Source organism: Homarus americanus, unplaced genomic scaffold (genome assembly GCF_018991925.1).
Source record: "Homarus americanus isolate GMGI-L3 unplaced genomic scaffold, GMGI_Hamer_2.0 scaffold40248, whole genome shotgun sequence".
NCBI lineage: Eukaryota > Metazoa > Arthropoda > Malacostraca > Decapoda > Nephropidae > Homarus > Homarus americanus.
The window spans coordinates 8,090,210-8,106,664 of NW_024712526.1; the positions used below are offsets into that span (position 1 = coordinate 8,090,210).

Genomic DNA, 16,455 nt, shown 5'->3' on the forward strand with positions numbered 1-16,455 from the left:
ATGTCACTCGTCTATTTTTAATAAGAATGCCCTTACATTTTATGAAATTAATGTAAAATTCTTAAATCATTTCCATACAAACCATCAACTTCCCTATAAAGTAGTCTTGATATGGCAGAATCTGCTGACAATGTCATTCTATAATCTACTGTAATGCTTTCTGGCTCCAAGTACAGTACATGCTTCAACTTCAATTTCTGTGCAGATAATACTGTACCTGTACAGGTATTTCTATCCATTTACATTATGTTACCTTTTGAGTATCCATTGAAGGGAAAAATATGCGGTATCGTTCAAAAACACTTCAGTTACTATCACTACGTCTCTTCCAGTTCTAAAGACAAAACAAAAATGCAAAAAAAAATTGTTGAAAATTTCTAGTGGTTGATCTGCCATTCACTAAGTAAAGCAGTCTCAACTGGCAGCTGGAAGAAGAATGTGTAATGTAATGAGCATTGTTTTATCCATAATACAATTGAAGACAAAACACAAATTAAAAAGTGATTATAATAGAAAAAATAAATTGAACTAACAAGAAATAGAATAGAATGAGATAATAGCAGTAATTGAAGGACAGTACAAAACAGAATTTGAGGATGAGGGGCAGATTATAAAATTAATATGCGTGTGTCCTGCAAAAGTTAAATCTATACCATTGTCTCCTATAACCCAAATGACAGGTTCAGTCTCCTTTGTGCACTCCTGTCCATGTATAACACCACATTGTTTCATTACTCCTTTATTTTACCTTTCCCAGTTGATCTCAATTGCTATCACCCCACTATTCTATACTCGATTTATGTTTCTCTTTTTCAACCATCATCTACACATACCCAAGTGACCTACACTCCAACTATTTCTTTTTAATTTCTCCTTTCTATTTTATGTAACTTCATCTTAAAGCCTCAAACCTCATTCAGTGCACTCTCTTCAAGACTCAATGTTTGCAAGCAACTCCACTGCTTGTATTCTCCTTGTCACCTAACTATAGCATATCCAAACTTCATTCTCAAATACCACAAACTAGGCTGAACCCTGACTTCCAACATGAAGCCGAATCTTCTGGAAGACACAGTTCAGTCTACTGTCAGACAAGCCAAAGCAGAGATCAGCAATTGCATTCATAAAGACAAAAGGTATAATAACACCTGGTACCTTTCAAGTTATGCTTCATGGTTCTGCTGGTACATTGATAATGTTGAGCTTGTATCCATCAGGTAAGGGGTTGTCAATCTTAGCTTGTATAGAACTGGGATCCATGATGGTTAAATTTTGTGCCATATTGTCCAATCTTGCCATGTTTTCATCCGTGAGAACGAAATTAAACACCTGAGAGAAAGGGAAGACTAGTACAGTACTCAAAAAGATGCATAAGAATGTTACAATGTGTCAGAAACTTGAACATTAACAATCAACACAATTAATGCCACTTTTACTGGTTATTCAAGAAGCTGCACCTCAGTAATCAAAATATTTTGAGAATTTGCCACTGTAGTTTCAAGAATCACTTAGGAACCAGCAACCAAGTTCTATGAATTGCGACAGCTGAATAAGGAACCAAATACAGGTACAGTACAATAAATTTTAGTCCCTAAATAGGTCAACTAATACAATATTAAAGCTGAAGTAAGAAAGAAACACTAAATCACTCTGGTTCCCTAATGATTAAATTCTGGAGACAATGTGACAGCTTATGTTTAGTGGTGGTGTTAGTATAAAACAAAATAAAAATGAGATATTAGACTTAAAATACTGTAACATGTAGACAACACAAGGATAATAACAGTTTCAGTAAGAAAGCTGTAAACCATGACTATGATATCTAGGAAACTGTGTTTAATACATGAATGATTGGAGAAAATGCCGAGTAAATTTTGATTCAAGATAAAAGGACTTCCACAAGAAACTTAAAAATAAGTACCCCGGTACAGTAAATATATATGGTAGGTGGATAAAGCAAAGAAGTTATCGCAATTAAAACTGAGTTTTGAATCTGAATACCATCAGTCTGATATATTCATACATACACTATTCACATATAAAAACAATGAAAGATTTTAACATTTGCATAGTATACATGTAAACTGTTTTTTTTTTAAGTACTAGATAAGCTTACAAACTAACATTAAATAGTCTTTAGTAAATACTTAAATCTTCCACTATAGAAGGAGGGCTAGAACTCTTATTTTCCACCCTGCAACATCTTTATACAGTAGAGTATAGATGTTCAATTACTTTTTCAACAAGAGCCAAAAGTATATATGAAGACTGAACTTGAGGGACCAATAAACTTTTAAAAACTAAAGTGAAACTAACCATCCCTCAAAAAATTAGTGCACTCCACATCAAACATACCTCCTCAAGGATAGCGTGTGAGTGTGAGGTGCCACAAGGGTTATGGAAAACATCACTTCAGTAAATTTGGGTCCCATGACATATGAAGGTCACAGTGTAAAATATCAAGAGCATCCAAATCTTTTTGAGACAGAGCAAAGTCAAACACCTGTAAAGGTCAAAAGTTACAACACTCTAAAAGTACTGTACAGAGAAGAAACTCTACAAATACACTACAATGTTTTAGTAACCAAAAGAAATTGCATGTGCTTTAGTCAGTAATAAAGCACTTAATAGCTAGGTACTGAAAACAAAGTTGTTTTAACACCAAGGAGAAGATTCCAACGTTCACAAGCATAGTAAAACGTAACATAAGTCCTAGAATAGCAGTGAAAGTTCACAATGCCAAATTTTACAGTACAGTACATGTATTTAGCAACAATGTTGTCACTTGGTCAACTTCCCACATAAAGGATGGAGTTATTGTGTTCCATTTTTCTCATTAATTTTAAAAGTGATCCTTACATCTTATCTGTAACACCTCAGTCCTCTAGAATTGTTTTATACGTTGAGATAACTAAAAGTTTATCTTTAAAATGTTGTGTCATTTGACTCTGCTTTGTGCTTCTTCACTGAAATGTATTATAGTCAAAACCTATCACATGCTGGGATAATTTTTAATTCAAAACAAAAAAGACTAAAGATGATAAAGTTTCAGGTTTTAAGGTGAGTGAAAATCTTGCAGGTTATAATGAAAAATGAGTAAAGAAGTGATCAATGACGGATAATTTCATACTTTACAGTAAAAACATTCTCCAAAAATAATCAGTGATAAGTACTTTGCATGCATTTTACATTTTAGAGAAAAAATTTCATGAAGTGAACTGTACAAGTAATGTACTTTGGTTTTTGACAGTTCGAAAGGCCTAAATAAATAAACATTACTAGAAGCTCTTCCTTGGTAATCAATGGGGAAATTTTGGTCTATAAGCCATAAAACATTACTATCTTCTCTTGAACAAGTGTTTACAAACACTACCATATCTTACCAAACATTAAGTTCACAAGCCATAAAACACTACCATGCCCTTTATCCACTACCTCAGCATTCTCTTTGACCCTGTGCTCCTTGGTGGACTTTGGAATACACACAACTCTCCTCTGAAGATTCCAACGAATGAGGACCTGGGCGGGGGATTTGTTGTGCACATCGGCAATCTCTTGAATTTGGGGTTCATTAAGAATTTGGCCATTGCCTAGTGGACAGTATCCCTACAATATAAAATTAATGATTTTTTCATAGCAATTAATTTGATAAGATTAGGCTGTAAATGAAGGCATGTCATAATTTTTGGCAATACTGTGATGAATCTGTAATAACTAGTCAAAATACTGTTTATACCCTAAAATACTTCACTCAGAGTTTAGGTTTGACTTACATGCTTTATAGACATTTACCTTAGCCATGACAGCCAAATGAGACACAACCATTATAAAAATTTTCGATACTCATACGAATTTCTATTGGCTAGCATTGTCAGTCTTCAGGGAGATCTCTTTGTCACTGTCTGCTCTCTACTGTGAGTTTTTTTTATCAAATGTTTCCTGTGACTTATTTTAAGATTTAGGCAGCTACCGGTAAGCGTCATCTCGCGTATCTTTTCAGTCTCGGTATAAAACATGGACATTACAGTATTTGAGTCCACCATAATCCAATAGCGTACAACCTTCCAGTTACTTCTCAATGTTATTTCTTTTAAAGTAAACATGCGAAGGATTTCATCTTATATACTGTACGGTAAATAGTGGAAATGTTGATGATCTACAATGTGGGTTGGTGATGCTAATGGTGGTAGAAGGGTTGTACGAATGATGAAGTGCGAGTGGAAAACAATAGGATTTTAGTCTGAGGGGTTTCGGTCTGATTGCTTTAAGATACTTCAAAGGAGACGAGACTCAGAGGAAATTTAAAGCTTGAGGTTTGTGTTTAAAGAAAAAAAAAAGCTCAAAATATAGAAAATGTGGAAGACGTGATTAAACTACAAAGAACAAGCAAAATATATAAAGTTCAAAATGCCATGTATAGTAAAGGAATAATTTGCCCAGGAATATATTTGAGCACGATGGGTTGTTCAGGAGGAGGTGCAGCTCCTTGAACAGGAGCACAGAGGACATAATTATATCGAGTGCCAAAAATATCACATCTAGAGTTATAACTGAGATTTATACCATTAAATGATGATACAGAAAAGCATTGAGAGAGATTTTAATAGTAAATTTTTAGTCATTTATTATAAGGGAAGATGAAAGCAAAGGATTGAAGCAGAAAGTACCATTTGATGACTGAGGAAAAGAAATGATTGACCTGTAAAATCCATACAGTATCCTTAAGTCACTCTCAAGCAGATGTGGGCACCTTTTGCCAGAGGGCCATGATATGTTTTTAAGAGAATACATTATCCAAGTAGACAATGCCAAATAATGAAGATCAAAATTATTCTTTGTCTGGGTAAAAAACCCAACTACTATGTAAACTCTGCCAACATAAATGTGTACTGTATGAGCATTAAGAGCGAGTTATATTAATGTACTACTGCAATCCATAAGTTTACTACCCTTGGGTTGCAAGGCAGGAAGTAAAGCCACAAGTGGTTTTGTGGTAAATCTAGAAGTAATCCTCAGTCTTTGTGAAATTACAATTCTGTTGTCTGTAACCATCACATCCAAACATCTGAGCATCCCTAGTAATTTCTGTGGTCAAGTTCCTCATAAGATTTCACAAATTTAATTTATCAAAACAAGGGAAGCACATAATCATATCCAAATAAAAGGAATACATTAACTGGTGGATATTAAATGCAGAACTTTTAATCCTTACAATTTAAGTTCATACATCTTCAAATTAATCTGGACACAGCAGCACTGCCTAAGTAAGACAAGGTGTAACTCTTATTGGTTTGGTGTCACAGCAGGAATTGATGGCAGGAGCATGCAATTCCTTTTATGGCTGAAGGGGATTCAACCCTTAACCTGAAGCTTCAATGGTTCTTAAGTGCACAACCAGATCAAAAGGGATTTGAATCAACGATTTTAATTTGACTGGGTTAAAAAGAAATTACCTGCACTGAAAAAAATCATTGATATTGTCCATTTTCATAATATTTCTTGCTGTTAAATATGTTAAGGCTCTATAATAAAAGGTGGAGTTTGTCAGGGGTGATCTAATGGTGCGGATCTTACAGGTCATAAAAAATATAAACGAAGGTATCCTAAGCACGAAAGTAGATTTGCCATAAATGATGCAATCTGTCTTTCCTTTCCAATCTCTTCTGAAAACATAGTCATATCCTTACACAATATATTCAGAGACAGCCAATTAAAGAGTATCTGAAATTTATTATAAAAATGAAACTTTAATTTCATGGTTTGTCAAAGGCTCTAAAAAAATATACAAGAAACTCTGGATGTGGCAGCAAACAAGTATCTTCAAGAGCCTGTCAGCTTCAGCATACATCAAACATGTCTTTCAGGATGACACAGGTAGGTATGTACAGTATCTCATGCTTTTTAATGTTAATTATAAATTTAATCATTATTTGCCTATCTCAAGAGGTTTGTTTATATATTAAATATAATACTGCACTTGGTAAATGCCACACCCAGAAATCTTTTCACACAACGTCCTCTTTCCCAACAGCTTGTAGTTCATGATTTATAATCTACCTGAGAATTTTCCAACACTCGCTCTACTCTAGTTGATTTTGGGATAGCAGGAATCTTTTTGTCCAAGTTCCAGCGGATAAGAATCTGGCTCGTCGTTTTCCCACAATCCTCAGCAATGCTCTTCACTGTAGTGTTCTTTAAGGCCAAGCCTTTAGCAAGTGGAGAATAGCCCTGATTCACCCCAAAAAATTTAAAACCAAATCAATATACAGTACAGGTATTCCTTTCATAGAAACTATCACTCTGGCTGTAACTATAATATTATAAATGAAAAAAAAATAGAGTAAATAAAAAAATTACACTATAGTATAGACATAACTATGTACATATAAGTACAGTAATTCCAACTACCTACTGCATTCCACAGATCACCAAAAGAATACCGAAGAGACCTTATTACATATTTCTCAAACAGCTTCCTGAAACTACAGTAGTACTGTACAGTACAGAACAACATTCTTGCTGAAACAGAACACCAAATAAAATTTTAATACAGTGGTCCCTCTGTTAACGAACACAATTCGTTCAAGAAGGTTGCTTGTTAACCGAAAAATTCGTTAACCGAAACCATTGTTTCACTGGGTTTTTGGGTAATTAGTTCCAGCTCACCGAAAATTACATACAAACTAAAAATAAATGCAGTAAAGTACACTTACTTTGAGGTGTGTATGTAGAAGGCTCCTGGTTGTTGATGATGATAATGGGAATTAGAATGGGGGTGGAGGAGAAGGGAGAAGAGAAGGCATTGGGGTGGAAGAGAAATCACCCCATGTCGCCATTTCACCCATAAAATTTTAGTTCACTTGGTGTAATTCAAGATTATTTTCTTTAAATCAATACTGCACTGCGCTATATATTATCAATATGTAAAATATATTTCAAAATGACCAATAATTTGACTGGAAACACAGAAAAGAAGAGTTTATGTTGAAGAGTCTCAAACAAGATGTTCCTTCCTCTGAACTGGTAAACAAACTGACGCCAAGCTTGGTGTGTTGAGTGGCTGTTTGGCATGCAAAAAACTAGTTTCCTGTACTTCAATTATGTTCAATAATTGTTAAAATGACTAAAAAATTTATTTTAAAACTTTTTATATTATTGAATAGTACAACTTTCTTGATATTTACTAAAATGGTAAGGAATTTAAGCCCTAGAACCAATTACTGTATTGGCGGAATAATACTACAGCTGGTGGGCAGCCAAATGCAAGTGAAAACATGTTGGGAAAAATTTGTAAGGAATTCGTTAACCGAGGGTTTGCTCGTTAACCGAAGTGAAGAATCTTATGGAAGGCAATTCGTTAACCGAGGCGCTCGTTAACCGAGGGATCACTGTACAGTAATTTGCTGTAATAACAAAGCTATCCAGACAACAAACTCACTCTTCATATCATTCACCGACTCCAAGTGAGAACACACAGAACCAAGGATGATACTCAGTCATATTACCTCCACATTTCTTTTCGTGCTTTAGTAATCAACCCCTATTGCAAAACAGTACTGTATTTTCCTCTGATTCTACCATCCTTTACTCAATCTACTGTACTTTCAAAACTTCAACAAATTAATTTCACCTGCCCACACTTTAATGTACGTTATGCTGTAACATACAGTACCTGTTCCACTGGCATACAGAAGGCAGATGACACCACTCCACACAACTATGTCAAGACTCACATTTTCTTTTGTTCCTCTTCCAAAGGATTCCTCAATGTAAAAATGTACTCTAATTGGCTTCTATTCCACCATTCTTACCAAAAGTATAACCCTAACATATACCTTTTATTACCCAATACAACCTTTTAATTGCATCATAATCTCCCTTTCTCAAAAAAAACATCTCCATTTTCCTTAATTGCAGTCACATTCGTTTTCCATATCCTACAGTCAGTTCCGATATTCTTCATCATTTCACTATCAATACTGTATTTTGTATATCTGGCAGCAGATCTAATACTCAATCCCTTTACTCTGTACTAAGTGACCTAAGCTAACCATGACCTCCTTCCAACTTCTCACAGTAACTATATTCTATTAACCCCAATCCCAGTTTTGTGAATGGTAAATCAAAAGGTAAAGAAACAGAGAAATGTCAGGTGAGGTGGGGGACAAATAAATGGGGAGTAGGTGTAGAAAATAACATGAAAGGTCTAAGACAATAGGTATAAATACTTCATTCACACGCACAAACACCCTCATTGTCCCAATTTGCACAAGCAGTATATAAAGTGAATTCTTAGCCTCCACAGTGTATAGATATTAAGCAGTGTAAATATATTCATATCTGACTTTACCTTGAAACTGTAAACTCATCATTCAGACAAACATACACACTTTACACTAGCTTTCAATACCAACCAATATTATTCACACCTCACATAATCTAAACACTGCATGATACATTTATACAATACAGTCCTGCTTAACATTACTTGTGATATGCTTCCATGATAAGATAACTCCTCCTCCTCACAGATTTATAAATTATCAAAACTATTATAATTTTATCCTTGAATACCCCGGTAACTAAAACTCCCATACTAACTAGCACAGCACATCATTTATCTCACCTCAAACTGTATGTTCCTCTCTGCACAATAGGCACGGAGTTTTTTAGGGTTGTTGTATGGATGAAACTCACACTGATTGACTTGAGGAACAACAGAACACTCATCCATGATTGTTTCCAGGTGATGCTCCAAGAAGTTACTCACACCAATGACTCTTGCTCGCTCTTCGTCAAGTAACACCTGGGAAAATAAAAAGGTTTTGAAAAATGTGATTTACTTCTCTTGATACTGTATGTATCTGTGTAACTCTATGAAACCTTTAGCTGGAAAATGTATTCCCAACTGAAGAAGTGGCACAAAAATAAAAAACCTCTATGCATGCCATCTGGTCAATAACGGAACTGAAAACCCAACTTCAATTTCAGTTATCTCATGAACAACTCCAAAGAACAAAAAGTAAAACAGAGTATCACCTCCAAAATTTGTGGAAGCCCCCTTGATGACTAATACTGTGACTACAAATAAATAGGAAACTTTTCTTTCTAGGGGCAAAAGATTTCTGCAATATTATTTCCATCAATACAAAGAAACTCTATTGCATTTCTGAAACCTAAATTTTAACAGACAGACAGTATTATACATACCATTATATGTTCCAATTTGCAGGTATACAGTATAATAAAACACAAAAACATACTGAAAATTCCTAAACATAAAACAAGTCTAATTTCCCTTTGAAATACATGTACTGTATTGTCAAAAAAAATCAAGGATGAAAGAAAATAATCACAATACAGTGATAAATATTCTTAAGAACAGCAAACTTAGGGCAAAGATATAATTAAAGTCATTACTTTTCCTATACTACTTTACTGTACATGTAAACAAATCACTGCTCCAGACTTTATAAGCAGCACCAAAGAATGCTTTTCTTATGAATATTAACTTTCTATACAATATCAACAAGTTCTTGACATAGGTGAATCATCTGACCTCCAGCGTCCGCCATGTGTCCTGTAAGAGTTTCTTTTTGTCCTTTACACCTGATGGGACATCTGGCCAGTGAAGGAGGTACATATCTAGGGATAACATCAGGAGAAACATTAATATTATGAAGCCCATAAAATAAAAAATACCTTGATAATTATCTTTTAACCAATACAGCATACAACAATCTATCAATGAAGGAAGATGTCAAGCATATGGTAAAGAAAAGTTAAATCATGCACAACAAAAGAGACTTAGACTACTGTGATATTATTACAGTATTGTTATATACACAGAGTTATCATAGCAAATACTGTTCCTAGTAGGTAAATATTAACCATTTCATTGTCATATTCTTTAGTTAAAGTAAATTTCAGTTCATTACTCATGACATATAAATAATGTACACATATTTCAACATGAAACATACTATAACTGCAATACACTAACAGTTCTATACAGTACTTAAAACCCACATCACTGGGGCCTGTATACTGTATGGGAACTGCAAAAACTTCTGTACTGTGAGGTTAATATACGACAGAATAATCATAAACACTTTTAAGAATCTGTGGCAACATGGCACACCAACTGAATTTCACTTACCGAGGTAATCTGTTCCTAGTCTTTGACAGGAGCCGTTAAAGGCTTCTCTGGTGGTGGCAGCGCCATAGTCCGCTGGCCAACATTTCGTTGCTAAAAAGATTTCCTCCCGTGGTACCCCTGATGCCTGCAAGTTTGAAAAGTTATCAACTCCTTACCAGGTCAAAGCTGTCAACTTATAGTCTGGCCAAGGTTGTCAACTTTAGCTTACTGGGAGTTGACAGTTAAGAATTTGTGGATCAAAAGAAAATAAGAGTATAGTACAGTACTGAGAAATAATATTTGGTGCAACCTGAAGTCTGAAGGATATGAATGTTTGCTATTTTTTGTATACTGTATACTGCATGTTGTAATAGATATGAACTGACAACAATATTTATTTTACAAAATATTAACACACACACACAAACGTGCTTGCCAACAGTGTGTAACAAGATGTGATTGATTTCCCAAGCGCCTAACAGGCCAATCAGTGGTGAAGAGTAAAAAGTAAGATAAATAATAAAGTGGTAAACGAATAAAGTCATACATATAAACAAATACAGGTATAGTATATTACCTTAATTGCCTGGGCGATATATGTTTCACAGCCGTATCGTTTAGCGGTGTCAATGTGTCTATAACCACAATTTTTCAGAGCATAAACCACAGCTTCATGGCTGTATCCACCATTATGAGATGTACCTGCAATACAATGTAAGTTAAGTTCACTGACCAATACAGGAGTGCACGACAAACTCATAACCATATGTACCCATAACCTATAATTTATTTACTTTTCATGCTTAATACATTTTAAACATAATCGTGACATGACTGCCAATATAATGACTGTATAAAAGTATACTCTGTACTGTACATGCATGTACAGTACAGTATGTACAGTGGGGTATGCTATAAGGTGGTTGTATTTGGGGGCCTGGAACGGATTAATCCTATAACGAACGAATGCTATAACGAACAAGGTTCTAGAACCAATTAGATTCGTTATAGCATACCCCACTGTATATGTATTTAAGTTTCTTTACACCATTTACCCCAGTCTACCCAACAGTAACTGGGAACCTGGATCCAAATCAATTTGCAGATTGTGTTCTAAGGTAATGGTTAGCCAGTGAAGTTGGCCAGATGTTTTGTGTTCGTGACAACTTAAACAATTTCATGCTGAGGTGGCCCTAAGGCCAGCCATCCTCGGACAAGATGTGAGCAGCTGTATTATATGTGTGTACAGGTATTTATGTAAGTATATAAATACAGATACAGTAATGTGTATACTGCAAATGATGAATTGACTTTAAAATCCCATTTTTTTAGCAAAGCCAATAACCAGGTACTTCTTGTAACACAGTACAGTACTGCACAGATTGCTGATCAGAAAACCAGGATATACATTCCAGTCCCTGTTTATGCCAACCCAAATGTATTATTAACTACTCTGGGAATACCCAACACACCTTCCCCTTATTTTGGATGCTTTGATGAAGCAGTTTTTTTTTTTTGGAAATAAGATATTTTAGATAAACTGAACTTATCTAACAAGCATATTCCATACTAGGGGTTACCACTGCTGAAACCAAAACATTAATCATAATTCAGGTCCAGCTGACTCATGCACTACCCGGTAATCTATGGGATGTGGGAGGTTCTGAGCTGCCTGGCTATGGGTAATGCTAAACAACAGGATCAGGACCAATCAAAGGTCAGCTGGACAAAGAGGGAGAAGGAGAAATTAAAAAAGCTCCAAGGATTGGACAGATATGCAGCATTACAAAAAAAATTACTTTGTTTATACATAACTTCTTACCTAAGCCAAGAACAGGCAATTTAACATTGTTGTGAAGTACCACATGCTTCTCTGGATTGGTATAAACATCAGCCATTACAATCTGAAAAAAATACAAATGAATAAAAAAAAGTGATTTGGAACAATATTTCAGAAATGTACCTTCACAATGGTGGTACAGTTGTGGAAATGTGTTCATGCGCTCCATGGTAACCAGTGGCTCCAAACGGCCAACCTATATGACCCATACCCCCTATAGCAAACCCATCCACCTATCACGTCCATCGTTATACAAGACCAATATCTATTCATTCACAAATGGTGATACAGTACTACTGCAGCGTTGCCATTTGGTGACATGGGTTACCACATGGGGTGTAAGAACACATTTGCCCAACTATACAATAGTAATGTGCACATCTCTCACAACTGTGTTCTGGGTTCAAGTCCTGGTCCAGGACAGACATGGGAAGGAGGTTATCCAGTATGACCCTTTGTGCTGAGTAAAATCGTCTGGCATAAAAAAAAAAAGATATACTGTATTAAATCATACTTCAATCACTTTGAATATACTGTACTTAACTGCATTTACAAATAAGCATACAGTATGTTATAGTAAGAAAGTATTGGAGATAAAATAAACAAAGTAATCACTAATGGTGAATAACTTCCTTGCTACAATAGAGCAAAGGCCAAAGGGCTATAAATCTGGGCAATGGTAACAAAAGAAGCTGATTTTTCAACAACCAGGTACAGTAATTTGAAATCTTGTGGTCTATCTTGAACCAAGTTTGATTGAAATCCATCTCCATTTGTTTGAGTTATTTGTTTACAAGTCCTTGAAACAGGAATGGACAAACTATATGGCTAGACATGAACACAAAGCATGCATTCCTCTGTTCCCCTCTTAGGAAGGTGGGGGCCAGTTATACTTCAGAAGAAAAGACACAGTACAGTACTGTATAATTTAAGATCTTATAAATGGTGGACACAGAATGCAGCCTTCATATAGTTTCATAAAATGTCTAACTGGCTAACATCCAAAAGCAAAAATAAAGGAAACATACTTGTTTATGCATCAACAAATACAGTAAAATGACTAATAAACTGGTTGGCCATGATAGGGGAGTTTCCAGGCTGTCCAGTCCCTAAACTCCATCTTTAACCTCTCAAGTTTTCTCCGTAAAACATTGGACAGTATCATCTTTCTTCCCGAGGATGTGGATGGCGGTCTCCCTCGATTTCACACCTGTTGCATTGTCCCTGTAACTACTGTACTGTACACTCTCTTTACCATCCTTCCCTTAAGGATTCTTAATAGCTCTCCAATCACCCTCCTTCCTTATATGGTTCTCTCCCTTATTTCACTCTCCATTGTATTACTTTTAAGGTGCTGCTTAGTACGCAGTCTACCGAGCTTGAGTTGGTCTACTGGGATATTTACACTGTAGCATCTATTAACCCTAACCTAACCTAACCTTACATAATCTATCTTAATATAACCTAACTCCGGCTCGGTAGACCATATACTATAGTACTTTCAAATACTGTAATGGAAATCTTAAATTTCCTCCAGTCTCATTTTTCATTAAAATTAAAAAATTTAATTCAATGGGCTTTTCTATTTTGTATGGCTTACCAAAAAGTGGCATCTATACTCTTGATAGTGTGCACATCTCCCAATGGTTCAGTTCTGATAGAATTGCAAATACAATACTGTCCCGGTAGCTTACAGATGGCATCTTCAGTTTATTGTTGAAGGACCAAAGGTGAGGCCAAAGCCTACTTGCCACTTCTTATTTAATTCCATCTTTTTCCATTCTCTATCACCAGATTTACATTTCAATGACAAATACAATTGTTCAGTGAAATTCCTAGGGAAAGACAACACAAAATATCCATAAATAAACAAAGGCCCTTCTTAAACCTCATCAGTGGAACAATACCTGGCTAAGTACCAACAAAATGCCTATTGTTAATAACACACAATTATTAACACACCTGAAATCTTGCAAAGGAAAGTTATCATGTGGCAACAGTTCACTACCATCCTTTGGTAAGAAAAATGTAAGCTGCTGGAAAAACTACAGCTGATGTTAAGTTTGGCTAAGCTAAGTGGGGAGCTGGTAGCCATTTTGTCCTTCTCCTGTCTAGTGACCATACCAAACCATACCATACCATACCCCGTCCTTGTTTCATTGAAGTTTTTTAGTTTTCACGTTGGTAAAAATAAAACAAAAAGTTTAATTAGGAGGTCACTAGTTTCAGCCAGTTTCTCAACTCAAATATGGCCAAGTTTTATTCGACAGTATCTTCTTTTTGCTTTTTTCAATTAAGTTTACGTGAAGATTCTGAGTTTAAAATTAACCCCGAGAGCCAAGACTAGAGCGAGACCTTGGCACTTCATGCCCTATTTGCGTATATAGATCAGTAGTTAATACATACATATATTACACCTAACTTACCTCATAATCTAATACATCAGGGAATAAAACACCAATTTATACTATAACGTGAGCGTGTTAGCCTTATGTTATGATGCAGTTGTGAGATAAAGATAAGAGAGTGTGTGCACCTGTTACTCACCTGACGAAGTGTGCCGACGATCAGCTGCTAAATGTAAACACCATGGTGTGTGGTGTAGCCCAACCCGACAGTGTTGCCGTCGTTGGTTGATGCCACATTCACAACCTCTCGTTGAAATAAATAACTGTCTTTATTTCATAAGATATCATATTGTTAGCGTGTTCAGGTGTATAGTTAGAGTGAGAAAGAGGGTTGTGCATACCATATTCATATATAACAGGTATTATCAGAGGAACGACAGAACCTGATTGGTTGATTCGTTAATCAGAAAAGCGGGAAAGTATCGTGGAGTTGTATACAATTAAATATAATTTTTATATTATTATCATGGGAATGAAGCCAGTGATAATTTTCCCGTTGTTTCTAATGAGTTAACGTGGACATGGGCGTGGATTCCCATTGGCTTTATATAACCTAACCAATTAAATTAACGTGTTGTGACGGCACCAAGTGCGAGTGCTTTCAAGACAAGACTTGACCAACACTGGAGCAGGTTCAGAACTTCAGATACATTCAGGAGTCAGTACATGCCCACTGCCTAGTACTTACCAACAGTGCACAACAGGCGTGACCGACCGCCCAAGCGGCGAAGAGAATAAAAGTAAATAAAGTAATACGGCATTAAAACTGAGCTGAGTCTCCCCCAACTATGTATTTTCCTTTAATACCAGTTTGTGGACAAAATTCACGAGCGAAACCTCAAAAACCCCGAGCATGGACAAATTTTCAAAATTTCCTTAAGACAACTTAGAAATCATTATGTATTGTACGTTGCACACGTGCAGGACGATAAAAAAGATGGCGAGGATGTTAACAATACGTGCTGTTTACTGATGAACGGAATGTCAAACAACTTTGTTCAGCTTCAATAGATAGAAGTTTCAAGTTGTTTAACATTGTTTTGGATGGCAGACGATATTGTTTATCAGCCGGTTGCCATTTCCCGTTGTTCATGTTCAATGTAATTATGTTTTGAAATGGATATACAAAGCTAATCTGGATAAATGACCTCCACCCATCCTCTCCGCTGATTCTTCATCACAACAGTCGCCAACCAATCATAGTTGATAAGTTTATGTTTGTGGGTATTATAATCTTTGCGCAATATTTACTGACGTCATCCAGTCGTGACCAATGATGTATCGATATCAGCCCGCGATTTTTTTTAACCAATCACATTTATATTTTTCAAAGCAGCTACGGATTTCAAATTCAATGACCAGTATGACAATGACCGTGGTTAAGGTTGGGTGTCAATCGTGCCCATGCGATTATTTTAAGTTTATTGCAGAATTTTATGAAAAAGACGATAAAGCTTTAGATTTTTTACTCAATCACGGAGTTCTCCCTACTTTCGTTGAGTGCCTGCAGTGTAAATTACAGTGTAAATTTAGAAAAGACAAGAAACAGCGGTTCTGCAATCAATCAAGGAGTTACGTTAAGAAGAAAATTACGAAGATTTGTAAATACGTTATCTCAGACTAGAACGGCACTTTCCTTGATCACACTCACTTACCTCTGTGGAAGTTTGTGATTTTCGTTAATCACTGGCTGCAAAAGTGCTGGGATCCCGAGACCGTTATTGAGTGCCTGTAACTGTCATCTAGAACGAATGTGCTGCACCTGTGCCACTCGAAGAAGGGTCCTTCCACTTCTAATTAAGGTATTGTACTTTCGGACATGGTGTGCCCCAAAGTTTTAAACTACTGAAACATTTAGTTTAGTTTAAGCTAGGCCTACCGGGGGTCCGGAGGCGGAGACCCCGGCTAGGAATTAGGTTAGGTTTTGTTAGGTCAGGTGACTCGATTTCGTTTTCTCCCCCACCCCAAAACCCCGATTTCCCAGGCTCTCCCCCATTACTATTGGGGTGGGGTGGGGGGGGGGTCGCAATTTACGCCAAAAATGAAGGTCTGATTCGTTTAAAACACAC

At 36.0% G+C, this 16,455-nt stretch overlaps 1 protein-coding gene across 9 annotated transcripts; it reads right to left on the bottom strand.

The window, feature by feature from the left end:
* Positions 1–3: 3 nt before the first annotated feature.
* On the bottom strand, positions 4–14,624 carry LOC121861958 (uncharacterized oxidoreductase ZK1290.5-like). Of its 9 annotated transcripts, none has more exons than XM_042359924.1 (10): positions 14,526–14,623; positions 11,961–12,042; positions 10,716–10,840; positions 10,160–10,283; positions 9,560–9,645; positions 8,627–8,806; positions 6,058–6,228; positions 3,436–3,606; positions 1,156–1,329; positions 4–425 (listed from the first exon to the last, which is right to left on the bottom strand). In XM_042359924.1, the coding sequence occupies exons 2-9, from the start codon at positions 12,034–12,036 to the stop codon at positions 1,171–1,173; spliced, it is 1,092 nt and encodes a 363-aa protein (XP_042215858.1). In that variant the 5' UTR covers positions 12,037–12,042; positions 14,526–14,623; the 3' UTR covers positions 4–425; positions 1,156–1,170. The 9 variants fall into 9 exon arrangements, 8 of the variants coding, with proteins under 8 accessions (XP_042215858.1, XP_042215853.1, XP_042215854.1 ...); XR_006088159.1 differs by lacking the exon at positions 4–425 and adding an exon at positions 2,356–2,503 and having other exon boundaries at positions 1,195–1,329; positions 14,526–14,624; XM_042359919.1 differs by having other exon boundaries at positions 4–1,329.
* Between the last annotated feature and the right edge of the window lie 1,831 nt (positions 14,625–16,455).

What these genes read in the sequence shown, in the direction of transcription:
- LOC121861958 (XM_042359924.1), bottom strand. Translation starts at nt 12,036, where the DNA reads ATGGCTGATGTTTATACCAATCCAGAGAAGCATGTGGTACTTCACAAC. An exon ending in ATATCGCCCAGGCAATTAAG is followed by an intron (nt 10,284 to 10,715) that starts GTAATATACTAT and finishes TCAAACTTGCAG; the next exon opens with GCATCAGGGGTACCACGGGA. An exon ending in AGAGGAACATACAGTTTGAG is followed by an intron (nt 6,229 to 8,626) that starts GTGAGATAAATG and finishes GGGGTGAATCAG; the next exon opens with GGCTATTCTCCACTTGCTAA.